This window comes from Streptopelia decaocto (genome assembly GCF_964273445.1).
Source record: "Streptopelia decaocto genome assembly, chromosome: 1".
Lineage (NCBI taxonomy): Eukaryota > Metazoa > Chordata > Aves > Columbiformes > Columbidae > Streptopelia > Streptopelia decaocto.
In genome coordinates, this window is record NC_138663.1 from 122,972,626 (window position 1) to 122,998,089 (window position 25,464).

Here is a 25,464-nt window from a genome sequence, read left to right on the forward strand (position 1 = left end):
ATTAACCCATGCTTTTCAAAAGACAGAGCAGTACACTGAAAACATCTGGTGCAACGTACATTCACCTTTCAATCTCTTTCAACAGATTCTCTCCATGGGAATGATGACCGAATACTACCACTACTTTTTTACAACACTGGTAAGGAACACTAAATATTTGGGAGTGAATTTTCTCTCTTGCAGAAAAGACAACTAAAAATGTCCACTTTTTCTAAGAGATCTTTGTTGCCATTATTCAAAGTAACCCCTGGAGAAGGAGTACTAACACTCCTTAGTAAAATCAGGAGTCACTTTAATACAATTAAAATTAATTGCAGCATTGTGTTTAAGGAGGAGCCGTTGCTACGGGTGGATCAGAGCAAAACAAAATAATCAATGAATGGCTTTGCAGTGGAGCCAAGGTCAAGGACTCCAGCTGATGCAGTTCATCACTAAAATGTTTGATTTACTTATAAAAACAGAAAATCAGATATGTAAAATCACTTGGGAAATTTTATAATAAAATAAAAACCCTAAAATTTTTTTATGGTACAAATCTATAAATACTTATTTCTGCACATCTTTCCTACATTTGAACTGATACGCTATATAAAAATGTAACTCAATCCATGCTTAAGGTCCATTTACATTGTAGATTAGAAAGACAGCAAAGAACCAATATTGCTACAACAGTGCTAGAGGGCTGGATTATATCTGTTCATGTGCATCAGCTGATTCTTTATTTCCTTTCCACATAAAATTTTATGTGGAAGTGAAAAATCGTTTTGAATCCAATAGTCAATTCATTAGTCAGAAAAGACTCTCTAGCTGTTTAGAACTTGAAGTAGTAGCTTGAAATAATTCTCTTTGAATGTGAAAAATTAGGATTTACTGTGGAACTTAAAATAGCAGTGAATCTAACATAAAATGGTAACCACCAACAACAATATGCATGAGATAGTAAAGAGCAGTAAGCAGTGCTGGTGGTATCTAGACGTTGTGGTATTGTAAATGTTGACATTTTGACGGTTACTGTGGTATTCGACCATAACCAATGCATTTGTCATTTTACTGGCCTGCTGGGATCAGCAAAAAGTTGTCTTGAAAAACAGCCTTCAGGCTTTGAAAAGCAGTTATCATATTTCCACTGCCTGATAAATACAGCTGTGGAGTGTGCTGCACAATTATATCACTTGGAATACCCATTATTTTCCTGCCCTGTAAATGCTGAGCACTGAAGCGCATGGACTTACTGTACACTGGCCTGACACATCCATTAGACATACTGGCAGCAAGTCACCTGAAGGAGGCAAGGCAGGAGAAAAATAGGATTCATAAGTAGTAAAAGTGCATCGCTCTCAACATCTCTTGGAATTTTCCTTCCCTGAGTTGAGAAATAAGCTTGACATTGGCCAGCTAATTCCTCATGTTGGTTTGTCAGAGCTGTAACACTGAAGACTGCTATAAATTAAAATTAGATACTATTGTGCAGGTTGGTTGCAAAATAGTGCTGTTGTGGGGGAACGGATATTTGTGTTCCAACAAAGCAGATATGTGGTTTCTCATAAATTCCACACAGCTTTGGTTTATTCAGATTTATATCTGAAGCAGCTATGACTGGATTTTGGGGGCAAGCAAAGCATTCACAGGGAAGGGAAGAAAAAAAAAAAGAAGGAAAAAAAAAAAACAATTGAGCTTTTGACTGAAAATCAAAGACAGTTTTGGCTTAATTGTACCTTCCAAAGAATTTGCTTTAAAAATACTACATCTGGTTTTGTTTGTTTTCTTATTGGTGATTTAGGATCTATTTGCATTAGATCTGGAACCTTACAGATACAGTGGAGTAAATATGACAGGCTTTCGCCTGCTCAACATAGAGAACCCACAAGTTTCGTCAGTCATTGAGAAATGGTCAATGGAGCGTCTGCAGGCACCACCAAAACCAGAGACTGGCCTTCTCGATGGCATGATGACAGTAAGTGAACAACTACAATGACACAGGAGTACCTACAGCGCACTTTGCAATGCTGTTTTAGTGGATTTGAACCGATCCCATTACTGCTTTATTTCACAATGGAAATGCTGAAGCAGCATCCCCAAAACTGACTTCTTTTCACCTGCTTCTCTACAGAAATGCATTTACTCTGTGAACCAATGTGCTTATCTGTGTGACAAACCATTGCTGGGCAGCTCTAGAAACGAGTGACAATTCTCTGTCATGGTGCCGTCCAGCTAATATCATTCATTTTATTATTGTCAAATGTATATACTGCTGCCTCATTTCTCTAATAGTGTTCTGTATGGAGTGAAGAACATAGCAGGAAAAAAAACTTTTAGAGCAGGTATACAATTTATAGCCTGCAGGGAAAGATATTGTACATGTGGACAGATAATAGCATTTTTAAATTGGAAAAGTGCCCTTTCTCTTTATTTCCATCATCTACAGCAACTCTGGCTTTTAAGATATAATTTAAAGATAAATGAAAGGTATCATCAAGCCAGGAAATTAGGATTTCCTCCCTACCACTCCCCCTAGAAGCAAAAGGAAGAATACGAACAATTACATGGACAGCGTGACTCCATTCAGTTTTGTGAGGTGAAGGGTTGCCATCTTTTTGCAATATAAGAGCATGTGTCTTATGTACTGAGTGGACTTTGAAATGATATGAAATAGACTTTATTGCAGATGATTGCAGGGAAAATTTTGAAACATTATAACATCCTGAAGAGAGATACACTATTATGTGTGATATCTCTAGCATTTCAAAAAATTGTAACTTGTTTGGGCAGTGTGTTTGTGCTCACTCATACACAAAACAGGGGAGAAATCTCTCTCTTGGAACTTCTGATGTGAATACACAAGACCTGCAAGGGTAGCTGTACACACATAGGTATTCACCTGCATTCACTCAACTGTAAAACTAGGAGAAAACAAGTTCCTACTAGACTCTTATGGTGTCGTCTGTATCTCTGACTCTTATCCTCTCTTTTGCATTTCAATAATCTCCTAGTGTCCTTGATGCTCTGGAACAACATGAACACAGAGGAAAGCATCTTTCTAGTTCACTGTGATCATTTAAATATTCATAGCAAATTCTGTGTATTCAGTTTGATGAAGAGCGGCAACGCTGCTATGTTTAATTGACAATAAGGCAAGCTGAACAGTGTAAGGAGATCAGGATTACATGTCCTATTGTTAATTTAGGATTTCTCCTTTCTGGTTCACACTATACTGTTTGCCCTGATGTCAGCTTGTAGGAAGTCAGCAGGGCATGACCAAGACTGTTTTGAGTTCATGTGCCACTTTATGCCCTAATTGCAGACAGAGGCATAATTGTTCTAAGGAGATCTTTGGGTCTTTTTGCAATAATTTAAATAGAATACAAAAGTCAGAAAGATAAGTTCCAAGAAAAAGTCTTAGTCCCTTTCTACTTATACACAAGTACGGACATTTTGCTTCAGAAAATGAGGTGAACTTTCTTTCCTCCATGTAACCCAAAACCCTAAACCAGAACAACAGCAAGGGAAAAATAAAGGGCTAAAGGAGGTAATACAACCTTCCAGTTGCTGCAGGGCAGGATGGATGAATAACAAGTTATACAAGCATGAGACTCAGACAGCCAAGTCTGGCAATGCTGCCAGTGTATGAACACTGCAGGATCATAGAATCATTTCGGTTGGAAGACACCCTCAAGATCATCGAGTCTAACCATAACCTAACTCCGGCACTAAACCATGTCCCTAATGGGACATCATGAGATGCACCATGTTATCAAGTACAAGTGTTGGTGTTTCCAGATAGGAGCACAAAGTGAGGTGCGCTGAGGCATTTTCACCCAGTATCCCCATAGTCTGTAGGCCTGGAACACAGACAGACTGGCAGTCCAGTGATCAAGTAAAATTCAATCCTGAAGGGACACGTTCCCCTGTCTAATGTAAAAACTGATCTGAAATCCATTGACATTGATGGGAATCTTTCCATTGATTTTGATGGATTTTCAATCAGGCCTTTAGTCTCAAGGTCTTTTTGGAACAACTATCAGTTTTAAGATACTTGACACTGAGAATAGCTGTTATTGTCTCCTCCTGCTTGCCTCACCATTTATAATGTTTCAGTTTGCTCTGATAGTGGAAGCATTGTTTTGGGCACCGTGTCAAGAGTGGTTCTTCATCTGTAATATATTACGATTAGTTGATAAATTCAGATTACCTTTGATTGCCAGCAAAAACCTCCAGTGCTGATAAGACTGATGCTGTTGTAATTTACTTAGGTAAATGAAACAGACAAAGAATCAAAACTATTAATTTCCCAAAGGAATCACATGGGAAAGGAATAAAAAATGAATTAGCCTTGCAGTTCATATAAATGAGTCCAGTTTCTCATCTTCAGAGTTAGTACTTTTTTTTAAGACCCTACTTAATTTTTCAGTAGCTTTACAAGAAAGGTAAGCAATTTATTTTTACAGCGTCCCTGTGCATTAAGCAAAACATGGCCATTCCCACCTCACACAACAGCACTGAAGCACAGTGCAGGTAAAGGTGTGATTTTTCTAAAACTTCCCAGCAATAGAGGATTACAGAGTGTGTGATCTCAGTTTGAGGCTTACTGGGAATGCCTTTAAACCAATAAACCCATTCTTAAAAAAAACACAGATGCACAACCAGTATCCAGTCATTTCAGAAATATTTAGTTGTCTCAGGGATATATTCATCTGTCCTGTCTTAGAAAACTAGTAGTAAGATGTGTAAGTCCAACTTACTTAAACACCAAAAAAGTACCTTGAAATGACAGTTCACCTCTCTCTAAGATGGCATGGGAAGTATGGCAGTGGAACAGCCCTAGCACAGTCTCAATGGGGCCGTTTTTGTGCCAAAAGAGAGCAGTAAACACATAGAGACAGCATAAACCTGTCTGGTGGGATACCTACTAGCTGCTTGGTGGGATTGATTTCCCTGGAGAGGTGAGCCTGCCTACCCCTCAAGGAAGAAAGCAATACCACAAGTGGCCATGAGAAGAGTGGTGATAAGGAGCAAGCACGGGCCCAAGGGGACAGCCCTGCCACAGATCCCATGCACACCATGAAATGCGAACCTGCAGGCTAGGCAGACACTGGCTTGAGCACCGTCATGGTGCTTTCAAATGACGCACCTCAAGATGCTGAGAGTCTGGCAAATGCCATGAGGAAATTATAGGAGACTGAGTACGGAGAAGGGCTTGGCCATAAGACACACCTGGAGGGTGAGACCTAGGCTGCTGTATCGCCTGAGGCTTGTTAAAACTCCTCTCCGTGCCACAGAGCTACCTGTGTGCTCCTTTCTATGCTAGACCCACTGACCTCTCCTGTTGCTGCCCAATGAAGTTTTCTTCCCAATGCTTACATGAAAAAACTCTGAAATTTTTATGAGCTACAAAAAATTGAAATTTGTAGCCCCTCAGATTTCCATGAAGAGACCACTAGCGGCCTTTTCCATAATTGCAGCCCAGGGCAATGGTTCTCAGTAGAGAAATGGGGGGGACCAACCACAAAGAAGTACCTTTAAAAGGTACTTTAACTGTATTACTACTAAAGTATTACTACTTTAAAAGGTCTTTCTGTTTTTTCACGCAGACTGAAGCAGCTCTGATGTACGATGCTGTTTACATGGTAGCAGTGGCCTCCCAGCGTGCCTCCCAAATGACTGTCAGCTCCCTGCAGTGCCACAGACACAAGCCATGGCGTTTTGGACCCAGATTTATGAATCTGATAAAAGAGGCAAGTGTAAACCATCTGCTTATGGTCAGCATAATCCTTCCTGTCTTCTTTACCACCCTGGCTTGTGTTGTTTCTCCCTGCTCTTTGTCATGTGCTATGCTCTGGTTCCTGCCACTTGGATAGCCAATTTTCCCTCACCTTCCTAGCACTGTTGATTTTTCAGGCTTTCCTTCTGGTGGAGATTTTATCTGGTCTTTCAAAAACAGAAACTGCTAAACCCTAGGTGTGATACAATTTCAGACTAACACACCATAAGACTTTCCAGGCTTTTACCTTGGCTAATGTTTATTATGGATGTTTATAATTTCTAATATTGTGATGTAACTAACAACAGCCATTCTAGAAATTGAAAGGAAAGTGAGGCTGTAGCTCTGTCATTGTTTCACCACTTAATTCCAATTGTTTTGCAGATTATTTGGTCAGTAATCAATATCCAGAAAATATTGCAGCCAGTATTTCTAAAGAAGTGAATTTCTTCTTGAAGTCATGCACTATCCCATAAGAATCTGTCACTGAGCTAGCTTGATCCACATATGTTCTAAAAAGTACACATTTTGACTGAAATGCTTTCACTCTCCCAGAAATTCACTTTTTAATGTGAATTTCAAATGGAAACTTTTCCTTTAGGGAAGAGTGTGGAAATGAAAATTGGAAATTATGTGGAGTGTCCCATACATATTTAATCTTTTTTCTCAGTTCTTGTCTATGACAGTGTGATTCCTATCAAAGCCATATTCATTAGCACTTGTGTAGGTGGAACGGGACCTATAGGCTGAGGTACAACGTAAGTGGCATCAGCAGATCAGGACATACACCTGAATCCAGAAATACAGTAGGAGTAAAATAAAAGACATGACATGTGGTGGTTACAGAACATGTAGAAGAGCTGTCATCACCTTCTCCAAACTTTTCCAAGTAAATGTTTTAGAATTACCATTGGTAATGTACGACGTGGTGATTCACCTACACAGAAATCATTGAAAGTTACTTAAACAGTACTATACACACGGGTGTTGTATGAATTTTAAAGTTTCCTTGTAAGTTTCTCTCTTTGAACTTTTAAAGAAAATACAAGATACCCCAATACTTGAGGACCTGACTTAAGAATCAAGGAAGTTTTGATAGTTTTCTCACTGCAATACAAACACAGGAACACCCCAAGGAGTCAGGGGAGCAGCACTGGTAAAAGTTTATTTCTATCACACTGACATCAGCCATGCTGCATCCATCTCCTTCACTAGGAAGGAGGTGGGAAGACTGTAGCAGGAACAGTAGAAGACAGGAGAAAATTGTCTCAGAAGTGTCTGTAAGAAAGTTGAACTTCTTCTGCCCTCCCTTCTGATTTGATCTAAGTGGGAACTTCTGCTCTTCTCAACCTCGAACTAAATGAGGTAGCATTTCTAGTCATACGATTTGTGGTGTGTTTTAAGAATAATTATATTGAAATTGAAAGTTAGGAAAATACTTTGTCTTAGTGAATACACCTGCATAATTGTACAGCAGTGACCTACTTATTTTGGATGATGTGAAGTATATATCATACGGGTCCTGAGTCCTAAAACACAAGAAGTACTTTGACCAAGAGTACCAGACATATCTCAGCAGATCCAATTCGAAGCTTAAACAGTTATACAGTTCACATTTATCATGTACAGATAGCTTCTCTTGCATGGAGTGAGATATGTGAGCTAATTACTGATTGTTTTGTAGATAGTGTCTTTCATGGTCAGTAAAACACTGATTTAAATACTCTGAGAGTCTTATCTTCCTGTTTCTATTGTAGCCAAAAAAGATGGTTGTTAAAAGTAGATGATAAGGTTTAATAAGACAATATTACATTTCCCGTAAAGACTGTAACAGATGTTGGAAACTAAATAGCAAATGTATTTGGACCTCCCTTGTTCATCTGGTTTGCTCAACAAGGGTAGATGAACTTTATAAATTTGGAATCAAGTGAATAGGTATGGAAAAAAAAGTCAAGCAGTCAGAATTATAGTTTGGGCCCACAAAAATACAATTTAATTTTATTATTCTGTGATATGGTACTGACAGACTGTGAAGGAATTTTACAGAGTGGTCTGAAGAAAAATATCTTCTCTGTCTGTACTGCAGTCTAGATAAACAACTTTCAAAAAAGAGGTTGCCTGCAATGAGTCCTGCGCATGTTATTGCTTAGCAAATACTTCAATGGCTCTGTGGTGGGTTTTGCATTCTATTTTAGTGATGGTAAGGACTGCAGCCATCTCATTTGCTTTGCCAATGCTATAAAATGCCAGGTTGATGGTAATAGAAAGGACCTCAGAACCTGCCTGGACACGAGCAGAAGGTGGAAAGCCTCTGACTTGTATAGCAGATCGTAGGCTGCTTTTCTCTTCACTCAGCAGATGGAGAATTAATTTTTTCACCCTGTCATTGTCCTGTTTGGAAGTCAAGTTTCAGGTTTTGTCTGGTCCTCAGGTACACACAAGTTAGCTTCTTCTTGAAAGCAATTGGAAGGTGGACATCCTAGGGCAAAATATTGCCTTTTGGTCATGCCAACCTGAATGTGTGTGTTTTGGAGTTGGTTTCTGAATTTTCAGAGTACAGGAAAAGAAAAGATGGCTAGTTTAATGTGAGGATACTCCTCTCTCAACTTTAGGACTTCAGGTAAGAGTGCCAGGCAAGAGCAGTAGCAGACCCACTGTCTATTTTTTTAATGACCAAGACTTGAAGTGCTACCAGCAAGTCTATAGGAGAAAAGCACTAACAAAAATGTCTGACGCTGTAGAATAACCAGTTATAGAAACAAAAAGAGTAATTTTCTATGCTTTAAAGAACTCATCAGCTAATGGTGACTGTAAGAAGCATTTGCAAAATCATAGAGAAAATCAAGTCGATCAAAGCCCCCTAGCCCTGAGCACAGCTTTGAGGTCAGAGTGGTCATCAGCTAGCTCCTACAAAGGAGAATATTACATAAAATACACTGTCTGGGATCAAGACTTTTCTACAATAACTTATTAAGATATTTTTAATGAAAAGTAAATCCTTGTCAGAAGCTTTTGTCTCTCAGTGACCTATTATCATTCATATCTAAATGATATTTTAATCTTTTAGCCCTTGTGGAAGCATTTGCAGAAAGTACATCTTACCTGTGCCCAGAAAGAAAAAGGAGGCTGCTGTCCTCCTTCATAAAGGGAATAGAGAGACAAAGGATGATTCCACCTTTCCTAAAAGGAATATGTGTGTAAACACGAAATAGGTGTTTATGATTGAATGATTGAATTCCCTGGTCATGAGATAAGCCCCCAAATAATGATTATCTGTTATTCAATTATCATCTAAACTGATATGAGCTCCTCTCACTCAAATCCAGTAACAATTAAAAAAATGACTGCATAGAGAAGCATTTCAAAAGACAGAGATGCAGACTTTATCTTGAGTGAATTTATTAAATCCCCTCAGAGTCACACACACAAATATCAAGGATTAAAAGAAAACGGAAGTATTTACATCTACCTTTCAGTTTATGTTGTTTTTGACAAGATACGTTTCAAGCACATCTAGTTAGTAGAAACCAGGAGTGAGAGCGATTCATCTAGATTTTGCATCGAGTAATTGAATACAGCCTTCTTTTCGTGGTGTGACATTACAAGCTTACAAGAATCCTCTGAGCTAAACTGATTCCTTGTGTAGGCTAATGTAATGACCACAGAAAGCAACAAGATAAGTGGACTTGGTCATTCAGGCATTACCATGTCTGTAAAACTTTCAAGCCTCTGTCTCAACTTATTTGTAATAATTCTTCTGAGTGAAGATATCCCAGTTAGACTGGAGAGCCAACTTCATTCAAATACCTCTAAGCTCAGGAAACTCTTTCCTTAGAATTTATAAAGGGTTTCCTAGCCCTCTGCTAGCTGATTCTTGTTTCTACAAGTAATAAGCGGTATGCCTTATAGAATGTCTCTGGCCTGCAACAAAGACAAGGGTTAGTAAATCATGTTCCTGAAGAAACTTGCTTAAATTCTCACATCATTTTTCATTGTTAAAGATTTAAAGTGCTTGTTTTTATATTTGTTGAACACATTCTACAGTTTTAAAGCATCTAGCACTGTGTGACTCTGGTCTGTGTGAAAGACCTGCTTTTACTCTGTTTCAAGTGTAAAATTAAATTTTAAATAAAGTCTTATCCAGTCCTTACCTCTACAAGAGGACAGCAATGGACTGAGCATCAAGAAATGAAATTACATGACAAGGCCATCTTTGTTAACTTAAGTTGTTTTTTTGCCTACTTTTGGAAAGCATTTTGATAATTCAGAGTGTGGTACCCTGCATTCTGGTTACATTGGCTATAAATGGTTTTATTTAACGTTTTTTCTTTACAAAAACAAACAAAAAAATCCACCAACAAGCTTATCCTATATACTGAAGAATATAATTCCTGAATTTTTTTCTTCAAACTCAAGGCATTTAAGCAAATGATAGCCTTGCTATGTAGAAAAAGAGACCTCTCCATAATCAGGAAGACTGGGAAGCAGGAAGGCGTTATGATTTCCAGTCACCACAAAAAGAGCTGGGCAGATATGCACCACAGGAAAGAAGTCTCGACAGTCCTCTGAGCTGGACTACTTCTTCATGTAGTGTAATGACCATAGAAAGCAACAAGATGGGTGGACTTGGTCACACAGAGACTATCAAGACTGTATATTTTTCAAGCTTCTGGCTCAGTTTATTTGTAATAATTCTTCTGAGTGAAGATGATTCAGTGTGTTAGTCACGTGCTAGCCCATACTTGCCTCCAAAACCAGTGTTGGGTTTCCGAAAAAACTCATCCAGATTGACTTTGTCCAAATTTGATGAGCTGTCTAACTTTTTGAGAAAGGGACAGGAACAGACAAAGCCTTGATTAACTGGTATCAAACCACAGGATGTAATTTTCAGGGGATTCTTGATAATAACTAGCTAAATCTAAAACAAACATAGAACGTCATTGGAAGAAGAAGGAACCAAAGATTTTTCATTACAAGAAAAGCAGGAATTTAAAATAAGACAGAAGGGAAAGCAAGCCATCTGGGGAGATATTAATCAATTTTTTTGTTGTTAAAATTGGCAGCATCTTCAAACAAAGGAACACAAAACATCTTGTAAGAAAACAGAACATTTCTTTTGTTTTATGGTCTTTTATTACTGCCAAAGTCAACATGTAAGAGTGTTTTCATGGGAATAAAAATCTACAGAGTGGAACGAAAGAAAAGAAGTGAGCAGTACAAGAATCCGAATGTAGGCAGACCCAATAACTCACTGTCTCCCCCACTATTTGAGGAAAGGTCTGTGTGTCAGTCACCTGATCTTTCTGCTGCACAGGTGTCTCTATGCATGTGACTGGGGAAAGATGACATAAACCAGAATTTCTTCACCTACATCTTTGTCATTTTGTTCTAGTGTTGAGCCAATTATAGCATCTATAGATACTGGCTGCATTTATTCTCCGGGCTCTGATGCAGCAATATTTAGTTAATCCAAAGATTAATCCAGCTATTTACCTTGGTAGGACTTCTCTCCTAGAAAATTTGATATTAGCGTTTGATCTACTGTTATTAAAAGAAATCTTTTTCTTTTTTTTTACTTTTTAGAAACGTACTTGTCCATAAAGTAATGGATTCATTTCTTATATAAACCTATTACTGTTTCTTACTTTGAACTGAAAACTCCTAATTAAAAAAGCAAACAAAACAACTGCTAGACTTGCATCCCATGATAATTTATTAGAAAATAAAAGTCAGCTTTCCATGAAGATAATGTATGGCTGAGGTTAATGCCAATAGGGATTCATATTCTGAAATAAAACTTCAAGTGGAAAATCACTTAATTTATGCAATGATCTGTGCACCCATTGCAAAATAATGGTCCTAGAATTTGCATACTAAGAATAAATACATATTGGACTGATAAAAAAATATCTGCAAGGTTCTGACAAGGAAATCTGACAAAAATATTATGTATATTTTCTTCCATTCCATTTTTACTTTGTTAAATATTACCTGAAAAGTAGATTTGTTTATAAAAAATGAGCAAGAATTACTATAAGGTGTTTTTATCTGAATATATGGAGGGTATTTTGATATTTGCTACACAAAACCTTTTTTCAAAACATATTTTGTATGTCCTTGCCTACTTAAAGTTCTCACCCTTTACTCCACACTGATATTTCTATTTAAGTGCATGGCCTAAGCTAGATCATACTTGTTTGTATTGGAAAAGCTCCCAGGAGTCCTAGTCACATCACCATCAAGCCATTCACTGTGCACAGTCTTTGCTCCAAATAGCATACGAGATAACTATTAGATGCAGATGATTTAGGTTTTGGAGCAGTGTACTCTCATTGAAACAACCTGTTCCTCAACCACGCTGCCTCCTACTCACTTATTCACAGATTTGTCTGCACTTGGTCCCGTTATCTCAGTTGGAAATGACATGATGCTTTGCACCACATAAAGCCTGCACAGGCTCCATGTCATCCCTGTCATTCAGTTGGTTGATGTCACTGTAAGAAGACGACAGCTCAGCTGGAGAGAACTTTTCCCACTCAAGATGCTGGGTGGGAAATGCTGGGTGAATGCAAGAGCTTTGGTTCAGCTCCTGCCTGTGCCACAGACTGTGCAAACCTGAGCAAATCACTTCAGGGCAGCTCCAAAAACTGTGCCATGGTTACCTGAGAGGGTAAAATGGGTCATTGCTTGGCTGGCACTTCCAAGGATCAGGCTGTTCACCATCCATCCTTGTAGCTACTACATCACTCTAAAACAGAATCAGCAGAACCTAGAGTCTAGGTAAAAAAGTCCTGGAGCTGGAAATGCTGTGATCCCCCTGTGCAAAAGATGGATTATGGCTAGTTAGTGTATTTAGTCTGTTAGCTGTGTGGAACAGGATTTCTCTATGTACTGTCTCACCTATACAAGTGGTAGTTCTTACAATGGGATCCCAATCCACATTAATGCAGTAGTGTAGATGCTTCAGTGACAGTCATGTTCATGCATGATAGGACAGACTCTGCTCTTACTAGGAAGAACAGGCGAGGTTTGACCTTCCCTTCCGATTCTTCACACCCACTCCCTCAACTCTGGTATTGATATCAAGCAACCTGGCAGGTATAAGCTTTAAAAGAAGTCCAAGGTTTTTCAAACATATGCTGTGAAATGAATCCACCTAATCCTTCATCCTCAAGTATTCAGGGTTCATTTGTCAAATTTGTCACACCATAAACCTTTCATATGACTACCCCTGAACGTCATTAAGCTCAGCCACTCCTCTGGAAATCAGTGCTCTTGAATGGCTTGCAGAATAGCCTGTGACTTTCCTAAGAAATCCCTCTTCCCTATTTAACCACCATTTCTCTCTTGTTTCAAGGCAACTGTGTGCTCAGTCTTATAACAGCTGCCTAAACCCCTTCCTAAGAGCAAGCTTCCCCCTCACCTCCTCTTTTCCATTCCAGTGCTGCTTAGTAAAAGCCTGGGACTGTTCCAGTCCTGGACATCTTCGAGTAAAGAGGCTACAAAGCATTGTGATTTTCAGTGGGGCAGATAAAATCTTGTAATGATGAATGCTGAAATTGTTTCTATTACATCTGTTACACTAGATTTGGATCAGGATAATGGAAAAGTCATACACTAACTCACTATATTCCATAATCCTTGAGGATCTCATTTAATAAGAGGATTAATTGTAAGAGCTGATAAGTAGATGTGTGGCTCAGAGCACATTATGAGTTCCACTGTAACTAGAAGCAATATCACTGTCACTTGAATATATACACTGTTTCTGCAATTCTAATAGAGCAGGAGCATTCTCTTCCAAAAAAAGAAAGAAAACCAAAGGAAAACTAAAGTAAACCTTTCCTTGGTCATTACTATTTTGGTTAGTATGTATAGTTTTGGAAGATTCTGCAGAAGTGATCTATGGTATTCTGAGTATGTGGTGACAGTAGGTTTAGGTATGCCTGTGTTTTATAAATTTTTCAGATATCTGATTTTGTAGTCAAGAAGAAAAAGTTGGGAGTGGAAAAAGAAAAGGAGAAAAAGAGCTCAGTCATTGTCTTGTCTCTTGCCATCAAGCAACACAATCAATATTCTCTGTATATGTGCATTAATCTTTGTCAGTAATTCTGTAACCCTGAGAGTTCTGATCTGTTACTAAGACCCAATGGAATAGATGTCATTGCCCGCCTCTGCATTTGGATGTCAGTTAGCACCACAGGCCTCATCAGAAATTTGGGATTACCCATTCAAAACTAAACCAGATGTTCACCTTCTTTACAAGTAGGTAACGCTGACTAAACAGAGCAGCTCTGTCACTCTGTTATACCTGAGATGCTGTTTGAGATCCCCTTGTGTACTCATCTGCCACCTCTTCTTAAAAGCTGAAGGATGTCGAACCCGAAGTGACATGGAGACACTTGCAGAGGTTGCTTTGCTGTCTTTCACTCTAGGTTGCTCATGTTTAGCTGAAGTAAAATGTTCTAGTGAGATGGTGGCTAAAGGAAATTATGATGTAAAGTCTGTCTTCAGGGCAAGACTGATTTCCTTTCAAGTTGCTCATTTTGGTAAACCAGCACAGAAGCAAAATTAATTTCCTAATCTCAGTCCAAACACAGTGCATTCATTTTAGAGGATACGTAGGTCCAAAAAGACAATGATGTTAGAATGTCTCTGCCACTGTGCAATGGTAAATGAGCAAACATAATTTGGGGAGTTGAATACTAATGCTTCCTCAATTCCAGGTCAGATGATTGGCAATAAGTTTTTTTCATTCATCATTAAGAAAAGAAAGAAAAATAATGGCATGGTGGCAGTGTAAGTTAATACCTTTTACTTCACAACTGTGGTTAATTAGAAATGTACATCAAATGAATAACTAATGTTCTGTTTTGCCTAGTAGCTTCTAATAATAAAAATACAGATTATGACACCAAGAATTAAAAAAATAAATATTCTTGGCCCAAATATCCATCATTAAAAAAATACAGTCCATTTACTTGCCTTTGTAGGTTACCTTTAACATGCCTGAGAAAGCAACCTACTGAAAGTTAAGATAACCCCATTGACAAAACTGAGCAGAGAAGACATCCTTATTTTTGATTAGACTTCACTCTAGCTTCTGAATGTGGTTCTCCCATACTGAAAAGTTGAGCTAACCAGTTTATCTTCCAAGCTCCCATTAAATCTGTAGAAAAGGAGAAAGGAAAAAGTACAGACTGTTTTACAAAATAGATCACCAGATATGACCCATTGTCTACTTTGGAAATTTCACCAGTTAATTGCAGGGGAGGTTTTTATGTGCCCAGATGCATTCATAAGGCTTTTGAATGAAGAAGACTGTCATTTAGCGTTACATATCCAAGAATAGTCTTCACATAAGATGTTGTTTTTAGTGAATTTACAAAATTTTCATATTAAACAATAATTCAGGCTTCAGTAGCAGATGCAAAGTGTCCAAATATCTTCCACAAAGTCAGGTTTGAACCTTATGTTCTGTGGGATTTGGGAGCTGAACAACAGAACAGGTCATTTTCTGCCACAACACTGTGCTAAAATAAGTTTTCTATTTGCCTTTTCGCTCAGAGTTTTTATGAATTGCTTTTTCTACGTATTTTAAAAATTTGTTAAGAGATATGACATTTTTCCTCATACCATTTAAAGTGAATTCAAAATGTATACATGTTTAGTAAGTGATGTACTCACAGTTTCATTTGCATGTAACAAGGTGGATGGATGATGGCAGAGCGGTGGATGTGGTCTACCTTGACTTCAGTAAAGCCTTTGACACAGTCTCCCACAGCATCCTCACAGCTAAGTTGAGGAGGTGTGGTCTAGACAATAGAGTAGTGAGGTGGGTTGCAAACTGGCTTAGGGAGAGAAGCCAGAGAGTGGTAGTCAATGGTGCGGAGTCTAGTTGGAGGCCAGTATCTAGTGGAGTGCCCCAGGGGTCAGTGCTGGGGCCAATATTATTCAATATATTCATTAACGACTTGGACGAGGGAATTGAGTGTACTATCAGCAAGTTTGCTGATGACACCAAGCTGGGAGGAGTGGCTGACACGCCGGAGGGCTGTGCTGCCATCCAGCGGGACCTGGACAGGCTGGAGAGTTGGGCGGGGAATAACCTAATGAAATTTAACAAGGGCAAGTGTAGAGTCCTGCTTCTGGGCAGGAACAACCCCAGGTTCCAGTATAGGTTGGGAGATTACATATTAGAGAGCAGTGTAGGGGAAAGGGACCTGGGGGTCCTGGTGGACGACAGGATGACCATGAGCCAGCACTGTGCCCTTGTGGCCAGGAAGGCCAATGGCATCCTGGGGTGTATTAGAAGGGGGGTGGTTAGTAGATCGAGAGAGGTCCTCCTTCCCCTCTACTCCACCCTGGTGAGACCACATCTGGAATATTGTGTCCAGTTCTGGGCCCCTCAGTTCAAGAAGGACAGGGAACTGCTGGAGAGGGTCCAGCGTAGGGCAACGAAGATGATTAAGGGAGTGGAGCACCTCCCTTATGAAGAAAGGCTGAGGGAGCTGGGTCTCTTTAGTTTGGAGAAGAGGAGACTAAGGGGGGACCTTATTAATGTTTATAAATATATAAAGGGTGAGTGCCATGGGGATGGAGCCAGGCTCTTCTCGGTGGCAAACAATGATAGGACAAGGGGTAATGGGATCAAGCTGGAACACAAGAGGTTCCACTTAAATTTGAGAAGAAACTTCTTCTCAGTGAGGGTGACAGAGCACTGGAACAGGCTGCCCAGGGAAGCTGTGGAGTCTCCTTCTCTGGAGACATTCAAAACCCGCCTGGACATGTTCCTGTGCGACCTCACCTAGGTGTTCCTGCTCCAGCAGGGGGATTGGACTAGATGATCTTTTGAGGTCCCTTCCAATCCCAAACATACTGTGATACTGTGATACTGTGATTTAGTAGTGCATATGTGTGCCTTGGGTGTTTTCTTCTCAAATTAGCTCGAGACATACATTCAAAATATGGGGTCTTAGCTTTTGAACAGTAGGAACAACAAAAGGTTAAAACTGGTGTTTGAAAGTCTATAGAGATTGCTTGACATATTACAAGTGGAGGTCTAAAGAACAAGTTCAGAAAACCTTTTTTATTTCATAGGTTTTTGGAATGAGTGGAATTTTCATAGAAGAGTGGAAATGTCTGCACATTATGAAACATTATTAAAAATGATAGTTTGAAAATTAAAATAAGATTACGCCCTTGTATATTTGTTTTACCAGGGCACTTTGAATACTTTAAAGAGGACACTGAAAAAATTAAAGTTTTCTAATCTGAAACACAGTTATCCAGTATCTGTCACTGTGACACTGGACTCAGAAAGAGAAAGTATGCCACAGGCAGATGAGTGGATAACTGAAGTATTTGAATAAACATATATTAATAAGAAAAAAGCAAATATATAACAAAAAAGCAATCATTTTGTCTGAGAAAGACTGACACTTTTGTATGCAGCAGCACAATACAGCATCTACAAAATTGGCTATATCCTATTGAGGTTATATCATAAAGCTGAATATTTGCTCAGTCAATGCATTATATACACATTGCATTATGATTTCTTTGTCTAATTATATCTTGCTACTACAAATCTAGAAATATGAGTGAGGTCTGGTAGTGACAAAGGAAACAGAATATGAAATGTACCTGTTGTTTTGCCCTAGTAAGTCTGGTCGCAGCTGGACTAATTGATTCTGTGGCTGAAATGTTGATTTTTCTTTGGTTGAAACTGTAGTAATTGATTCAAGATGATGAAGTGGAAATTGATACAAAGACCCTAAGATGCTGGTGTGAATTGATAACAAGTTTCTGGAGTGTTTGCTCCTAGAAGCTGAGTCAGGTTCCTTTTCCAGTTGTTATGATTTTCCATCAATATATTTAAACAGAAACCAATGTTGTAATTTCAGTATTTAACTCCAGATGCCAGTTTGTAGTTTATTCATGAGCTTAATGTTTTAAAGTATTAAGAATATAAAGTTTTACAGTTTTAATTAGGTTGCCTCACATATTTGTGCTGTGTCAGGTACCCAAAAGCCTTCAGAAATGACTGAAGACTTATCCGTAATCTATCTACTGCCTTTCCAATGCTTAGTAAGAGTCTGAGTAGCTGCTGGTCCTACACAGTTCGCTTCTCAACTACCAGTTGAAACCAACATATTGGCTTAATACCCCTTTTCATTTAATAAATAAGAGAAAGTAATCAAATATTTACAACTTAGAAACAGGAATAATAATTGACTGATAAAACACAGTATTGAAGAATGTGAGACCCTGTTTTGAACCGCAGACAAATACTGCATTGCCCTAGTGCTGCAAACCAAGCTCCCAAAAGAACAGCATTTCCCCACGGTTCTGTTGTCAGAGGCAGCCTGTAACCTTGCATAAATGAGATCTAAGCAAAGAAAAGGATGTTACAAACAGAAGCCACAGAAAGTCACATTTTTTTAATCTAGCTGCAAGTTATATTCAAAATTATATAAACAAACAAATTCTTTCTGTAAGAGTTTCACATTGTGTCCTTAGTTCCTCTAATATTACAGCAAGGACAGAGTGCAAAAAAAGCAATTTCTTTTGATGAATTATATTATTAGGTTCCGATTCAATTTTTATTATATCCTGTAACACTTAACATGGAGTGTCACTAGAAGCATTAAAATTGCTATAAATCTTGTGTATAAAAGCATGAAATCCCATTGCTGTGTTAAACGGTCATGTGGTTTCTGACTATTCAGGAAGTTCTGCTTCATTTCTGTTCATTAATTGCATTTGAGAACTGTGCAACTGCTGCCTATTCTGTTTGCCTGAACACAGCGCCTAATTGGCATTTAGATCCTTGATTTACCTGACGGGTGTCTAGAAGTGGTGGTATACAACTATGATTTCAGAGCAATGATAATTTTCACTGTTTTCGCATGCAGCAGGCTGTTTTACTTTAGGACTCAAATAGTCTTAAAAGCTTGAAAGTTTTAGCACAGACTTCAGAAGGCCTGGGATGGACTGTAGGTTCCTAGCCCGTCCCTTCCTCTGTTTCTTAAGGAAAAGTTTTGCTTCTGATCAGAAAAGATTCATCACCTGTCTGTCTAGACATGCTGCACATACATGCACCACAACTGTCTTGAAGTCAGAAATTAAACTATGCTCACTGGACTCAACCCCAAGTGTTTTATTTTTATTTAGAATAAATAAAATCTATACAATATAAATCACTAATAAAATTTAGAGTTTGAACATATTTTTTAAGCTTGTGCCTTCACCATCAAGATCTGAAAAACACCTTCAACATTTAAGATTAACTCTTCTGAGAAAGACTCCCTGACTCCTGTTTAGATTTAAGTCATAGGCACTTCTCTGCTACCTTGAAATTCAAGCATATATCTATGCAGTTTATATATTTTACTTCAATTTTTTTAGTGTGGGGGTAGAAACACCTATGTCTATTTTAAAAAGTGAGCTTCCACTTCACCATATAAATATTTTTGACAAGAATGGAGATTTAGGCTCCTGATACCATTTCCAAAAATAATGTGTTGGTTTCTTGATTCCTTTATTCAAGATCATACCACGTTAGCAGAGAAGCTGAGCATCTGATATGTAATCAATAAATGTAAGCATTTCACAGAAGCAAATTGCCCTCTGAGGAGGAATTGATCTCTAAAGATCACATTTTAAAAAATGTTCCATCTTTATCAATAAGAAATGGGGGCCTTGTCAGTGTAATAAAAAGACAGACAGGGAAAGATATATTATACAATGAAACGCATTCATATGTGTCCCCTCCTCCTATCTTAATTATATCAGCATACAAAACCACAAGTTTTCACTGCTTACAGCTGAGATTTTCATATGTTCCTGTGTAATTAAGATGGAAAGTCTCATGGAAAGTTTGTTGCATTTGTGTTTTTCTATTCTTATGTTACTTCAGCATGGTTTGAAATCCTGCTATGTTTCCACAAAATTCTAGACGCACCAGATTTGTCTGAGACACATGATGATAACACTCCAGCAACTGAGATTACATCCTGCAGATTCAGAGCTAGAACTTAGATTTAACAAGAAGGGGAGACACTATTCAACAACACTCTGCTGTTTTTTAATGCAGCTTTCCTTATGTCATCCATCTACAACAAATTAAATGAAGCAAATAACAATGTGGGGTAGAAAAGCTTGTAATTTAAGAATTATATGACTGACAAACATGAAAAAAAATGCTATCATTTATCATTGGCCTTTTTTTTTTACCTTTCAAGAATTTAATCTAATGTAGGAGTTCCCAAAAACAAATTATAAAAATTGTCTGCAGTTTGAAATCCATCAAATGCTTTCTTTTATAGGTAAGCTTCAGCTTTGAGGACAAAATAAAGGCTATATGAGAGACAGATAGACCTCATTTAAAAGAAAGTGAGCTTGCTGAGAAGCTTACAAGATACAGAAAACTTAAATTGCAGAGAAAGTCAGTTATGGACATTAATCTTGCAGCACTGAAGAAGTGTTGCCCAGCACAGGGTATTATTATGGCTATACAGAGTGATGTACGAAGTCCACTGCTTTAACTTATTGCTGATGCTAATGTTTAAAACACAGAAAATATTATTTCACTTAATTATGATAGAACAGTAAAATGCTGCCTGCTGTACTTCAGACACCTATGAAAGACTTGTGTGTACCTTACACTAGAAAGTTTTTATTAGGTCTTAATTTTTCCTGGAAGTCTGCTTTTAGAGCTGTCATCATTGTGCCATCAACACCTGTGAGCATGGGCAGTGGCAGGAATGATGCTCCTCATTTGCTTACCTAGGAGCTTGTGTCTTCATCCTTGGTGATGCGAACTGCGTGGGGATTAGTGAAACAATTCAGCTGGGATTTGCAGCAAAGTCCAAGGATATTAGGAGTCCAGTGCTGGTGGGGGAGATTTAAACACTGCCTGTCCAGGAAACCAAGCAAGAATGACAAAAGCCCTTCTGTCGTTTATCTTGTCCTCAAAAAATCTGGATTTCTGGGCCCTGAGTAGCAGAGGTGGTATCTATCATGTAAGATTAGGAAGTGTTAAGAAAGCTTTGGTGATTTGGCTTGGTTAGCTGCCTTGGTTCACTGAAGACCTTCTGGGACTCCCATCCAGCACCGGTTGTCATTTGTTACTCATACATCATGCAGAACCTAGAAGGTCCGGGGCTGGGGTAAAGAAGATCACTCCAGAGAAGCAGGTCGATTTAGGCTGTCCTACTCTGAGGTTCAGACTCAAAGCTTGGACAATGGCAGCTTCCCTTCTTTAATTTCTTAGTGAATTCTTATACAATGCAAAACTGGCCTGTCTTCAGACATATAATACTGATTTTATTCTCTCTCTCTTCAGTGTATCTTTTTATATACAGTACTAGGCGTATGTAAATCAATACAGATAAACTGTCACAAACTTGTTACTGATTGTAAAATACAAAACATATTGAAGAGAAATTTGATAACAAAATGGTTGAAAAAAGTGTTTTTTATTGAAGTAACAAAGCCACATATATTTAAAAATTATTTGGGAGTGATTCAATGCTAAGGTTAATTTAAAATATAATGTTTCTTATGTCTTCAGAGTAGTTCCTACTGATCGTTACAGGGAAGAGTGTTTTTGTGTTCACACAGGCACGGTGGGATGGCCTGACAGGGCGCATAACCTTCAACAAAACTGATGGCTTACGGAAGGATTTTGATTTGGACATTATTAGCCTCAAGGAGGAAGGAACAGAAAAGGTAACCAGATCTTTTGTAAAACAATGACAGAAAGCTAATTTGACAGGGGTGTAGGAAAGTCTGTTCTCCTCAGCTTGAATCTACTGTGCTCGGGGTAAAAACCACTATGCTCAAGATTATTTAAGTCAAAGTCAAAACAGAGCTACTAAGATTGTTTGATTATTTTACAATGTGCACCTTGAATTTTGAGGTATGGGATAGGAATTTGGGACTGGGAATAATTACTTGAATGGAAATAATTATTTTAAGAGCACATTATCTTCAGTTCTGGCCACTGTACCTTGATGTGGTAAATTCATATCTACAGATAAAACCTAGACTTATCTTACAGGAACTGCTTTTAATAAATGTGACATGAGGGAGAGAGAAAAGGAGGAGCTTGAGTAATAATCTCAAAAAGAGTTGAGATGTTAAAAACTCTTCATGTTTTTGAGATTAGATCAGTTGCTTTTCCCTCACGTCTCTAACTGCTTATCATAAATTGTGCTGAAATTGTGAGACTACAGGGAGCTAAGTGAGTTGTAGTGTCTTTGTTTGAAAACAGAAAGTTCTGCTTGATACAATTTCAGAAACTGGTTCTGCATTCAAACAAATGACAAATGAAAATCACGTTCCTTCAGGACACTCAGGGAAGCATGCCTCTGGAGATGTTGTTTTCCTTACTTTACCACTTATGAATTCTCCTAAAGATGCAGAGGTGTAAGGCAGGAATACCTCCTTGACTCGCAGAGACCATAGAAAGGAACCCAAAGCCATGGATGCTTTGGCCAGATGGACAGGGCTGCTGGTGGCATCCAAACCCAGTCGCCACCAGCCAGGGCCCATGCTGGAGACTGAGGGGGACTTTGGGGGGCCCCAGAGAGAGGCGGGGTGGCCTTGCCCTGGCCTCAGCCAGCAAACATGGGCTTCCAATGGGCACTGCAGGAGGTGGCTGCTGTGGGTGTCCAAAAATCCCCAACACAGGTAACATCACCAGCTCATGTCAGCTGGAGGCAGCACTGCCCTTGCTCTGCGTACACTGGCTTAACTCCGAATGATAATTGCTGATGGGTTCATTGAGACTTTAAATGTAATTGTTCCCACAGAACTCTCCAGACTGGTTCTCTTTTCATTTTTAATGAAGCACTCTGTTTATTTTTCTCTGTACCAAGGCTGCTGGCGAGGTTTCTAATCATTTATATAAAGTGTGGAAGAAGGTTTGTACACAGATTGGTGACGCAAAAAACCTTTGGGCTGGGTCTTTAGACTCATCCTTTGGGTTTTGCTAGTGACTCTCATATTGCAGTTTAGAGACAACAGACTATCCAAGAGTATGAATTTTTCTAGTAGAATAAGTTTTGTCCCAAGTTGCAACACTGTAGTTCCAAATAGTAAAAATATCGTGGCAGGATTTAGCTTTTCCACCGTTTTTTTTAAGTATTATTTTATTTCTTGGGAGGTATGTTTTCCCCCTATAGAAGCTCCTGGCTGCAGCAAAAGCAGTCCTTTTCTCAGCTGTTATCGTTCCTGATTCACCTAAGATTCACCATGAGTTGTAAATTTGCACCATTTTGAATGTGTATGAGCATTAGCAGCAAGGACTGTTTTAACATACAGGATTATGGGGATTTTTACCTCCCACAAAATGCATACTGTGCAGGCAATGTTCAAGCATTGTTGACTCAAAATTTTGACAAGTGTGTTATTAGCTCCTTACAGAAAATAATATAGATGGTTAAGTTGATGCTGTCACTCACTAACACACAGAAATTGGAATCAAGGTTGTTTATAAAAGATCTAAATTACCCCAGGAATCTCAGCCCTCTTTTAATATGAAGTGCCTCTGGCTGGTGGATAAGGCACCAAAGTGGGAGTCAGAGATCAGCTCCACACACTGCTCCCTACTGGAGGTACAACCCACAGCTGCCATTCTGTAAGGAGAAGACAACAGCTGCATTTACCATGTTCAAAGTGTTCTGGAGTCACAATATAAAAATTTCTTGTAACACTTAGAATTATATTTTGTATGTATTTCACACAGATGTTATTATTCCCCACCCCTCCTGCACACACAGTTAGAAAAGGTTTTGGTTAGGGATTGTTTTGAGAGGGATTTTAATGCTATGGAGTAGACCAGTGCAAAACATCCTATACCACTCTTTTTGTGTTCTTATAAAGCACATACTTAATAACCTTGTTCTAATCTTCAGTGAATCAGGCTAAGGCGCAAAGGCCCTAATTTCCCTCATTACTGGTGAACAGATCATCCTACCTGACATGCAGAACGCTGTTGAACCAATCTCACTTTTGACTCTAGGCATTTTGTGTTATGCTGAATTGATTTAAACCAAATTACAATTGGTTCAAAGCACAGGCTTGCTGAGAAGGGCATATGACACCTCTCAAACTTGTCACTAAACTGCAATAAATCCCCTGGATTCACCATAGTGATGTACTACCTTGGCCTCATTCTTCCAGTGCCCCTCCGACCTCCTCCATCACTCTAATCAAGGCTGACCTGTGGTGTCATTCTTTTATCCAGACATAGAACGGTCTCCTGATGTATTTTGTATGCACTGTGACTGTGTCGCTCCATGCTCTTCGTGGTTATTCTCCTCTTCCCTGCTGCCAGCCAATAAAAGCATATCAAGTCAGCAACAACGAGCAGAACGGCTCTTTGGTTAAAACAGCCACCTTGGTGCAAATTCAAGGATACTGGTTATTTACCGTACTTCTGGCATGGGTTATCATAATCTCCAACATTTTATTTTGTGTGTACTTTCCAGATCAGTTTTGCAACCTGATCTAGTTTTGGAAACAAAGGGAATGACTGATAAATGCTTGAAAAAGTAATTAAAACAAAATAAAAATGGCTTGACTTCCCCCATTAAGCGTACTTTGGAAAAAAGTATGTGAAAGGCGAAACCAATGGCACCCAGGGATGCAAACCCTAAGTTTGTTTGAAATTACACAGTTATTACCCCAAATCCACACTCAGCAGACACAAACTAATCTGCTGGGTTTGGTACAAAGGCAACACCATCTCTGCCTCAGTTAACAATCAAATAAAAAATGTCCAGCCTGAGTCTGAAATGACACAGCATCAGACGGCACATAGAGGCCTTCAGCGCACAGGACAAGTCAGTGGGTTTTGCCTTAGACTTACTTGGCAACTTCGCTGGCAATCCCAGCAGGGAGGGACTGGAAGGCAGATCCCTCCTGGGTGAAGCTGAAACATGCTGGCAGAGAAGCGTGGTGATGTGAAGGGCTCTGTGGATGGCAGATGTCAGACCTCCACGCCATCCCTCTGGTGATCTCCACAAATGTCGGATATAAACCCAACTCCCTGAGCCAGCCCCTTGCCTGGAGTTTTCTCACACCAGCCCTCAGCCATGCTGTGTATGTAAATCTAAAGGCAAAAAACCCCTGAAAATGCTTTCAGACTGCGTTTATGTTAAGTATATATGTATCCAAATAAATCAACATGGTTATAATTTCTACCCTCACAAGGTATAGATCCAGATCCACTGAAAACATGAAGATCTTTCTCTTGAGGCTTTGAATTGGGCATTAAATACTGCAATTCTTCACTGTTTCTTGGCCTGGAAAGGAATTTGCCTTTGGCCACTTGTATTTACTGTGCAAACACTGATCAGCGAGTGAAATGGTATCACCTTGCTAGTTTTGTTATATATAGTAGTCAAGAAATGACAGAATAATCTTTGCTAAATCTGCTGAAGGCACAGCAGAAGCAAAAGGCCAGAGCATCCATCAATCTGCTTCAGCATATATATATATTCAAGCTTTTAATCTGTTGTACTGAAAGAGAGAGGTCTTGCCACACGTTTCAACTCTACCATTTACAAAAATTTTAAAATAAATAAATAAATAAAGAGATGTGACTTTTTTTAGCAGGAAATAAAGTTAACATGTTCCACTTCTGTAGCAAATTGGCTAATAGCACCACTGTATTGATGTCTTATACTCTTACA

General features: G+C 38.8%; 1 protein-coding gene across 3 annotated transcripts in view; it reads left to right on the plus strand.

Annotated features, from left to right (window-relative positions):
* The window catches only part of GRIK1 (glutamate ionotropic receptor kainate type subunit 1), a 173,126-nt gene that overhangs the window by 115,015 nt on the left and 32,647 nt on the right, over nucleotides 1-25,464 (plus strand). For all 3 annotated transcript variants that reach the window (XM_082076399.1, XM_082076400.1, XM_082076401.1), the window contains exons 5-8: nucleotides 86-139; nucleotides 1,781-1,954; nucleotides 5,589-5,732; nucleotides 21,386-21,493. In XM_082076399.1, the coding sequence (XP_081932525.1) occupies nucleotides 86-139; nucleotides 1,781-1,954; nucleotides 5,589-5,732; nucleotides 21,386-21,493 (480 nt within the window). The remainder of the gene's footprint in view (nucleotides 1-85; nucleotides 140-1,780; nucleotides 1,955-5,588; nucleotides 5,733-21,385; nucleotides 21,494-25,464) is intronic.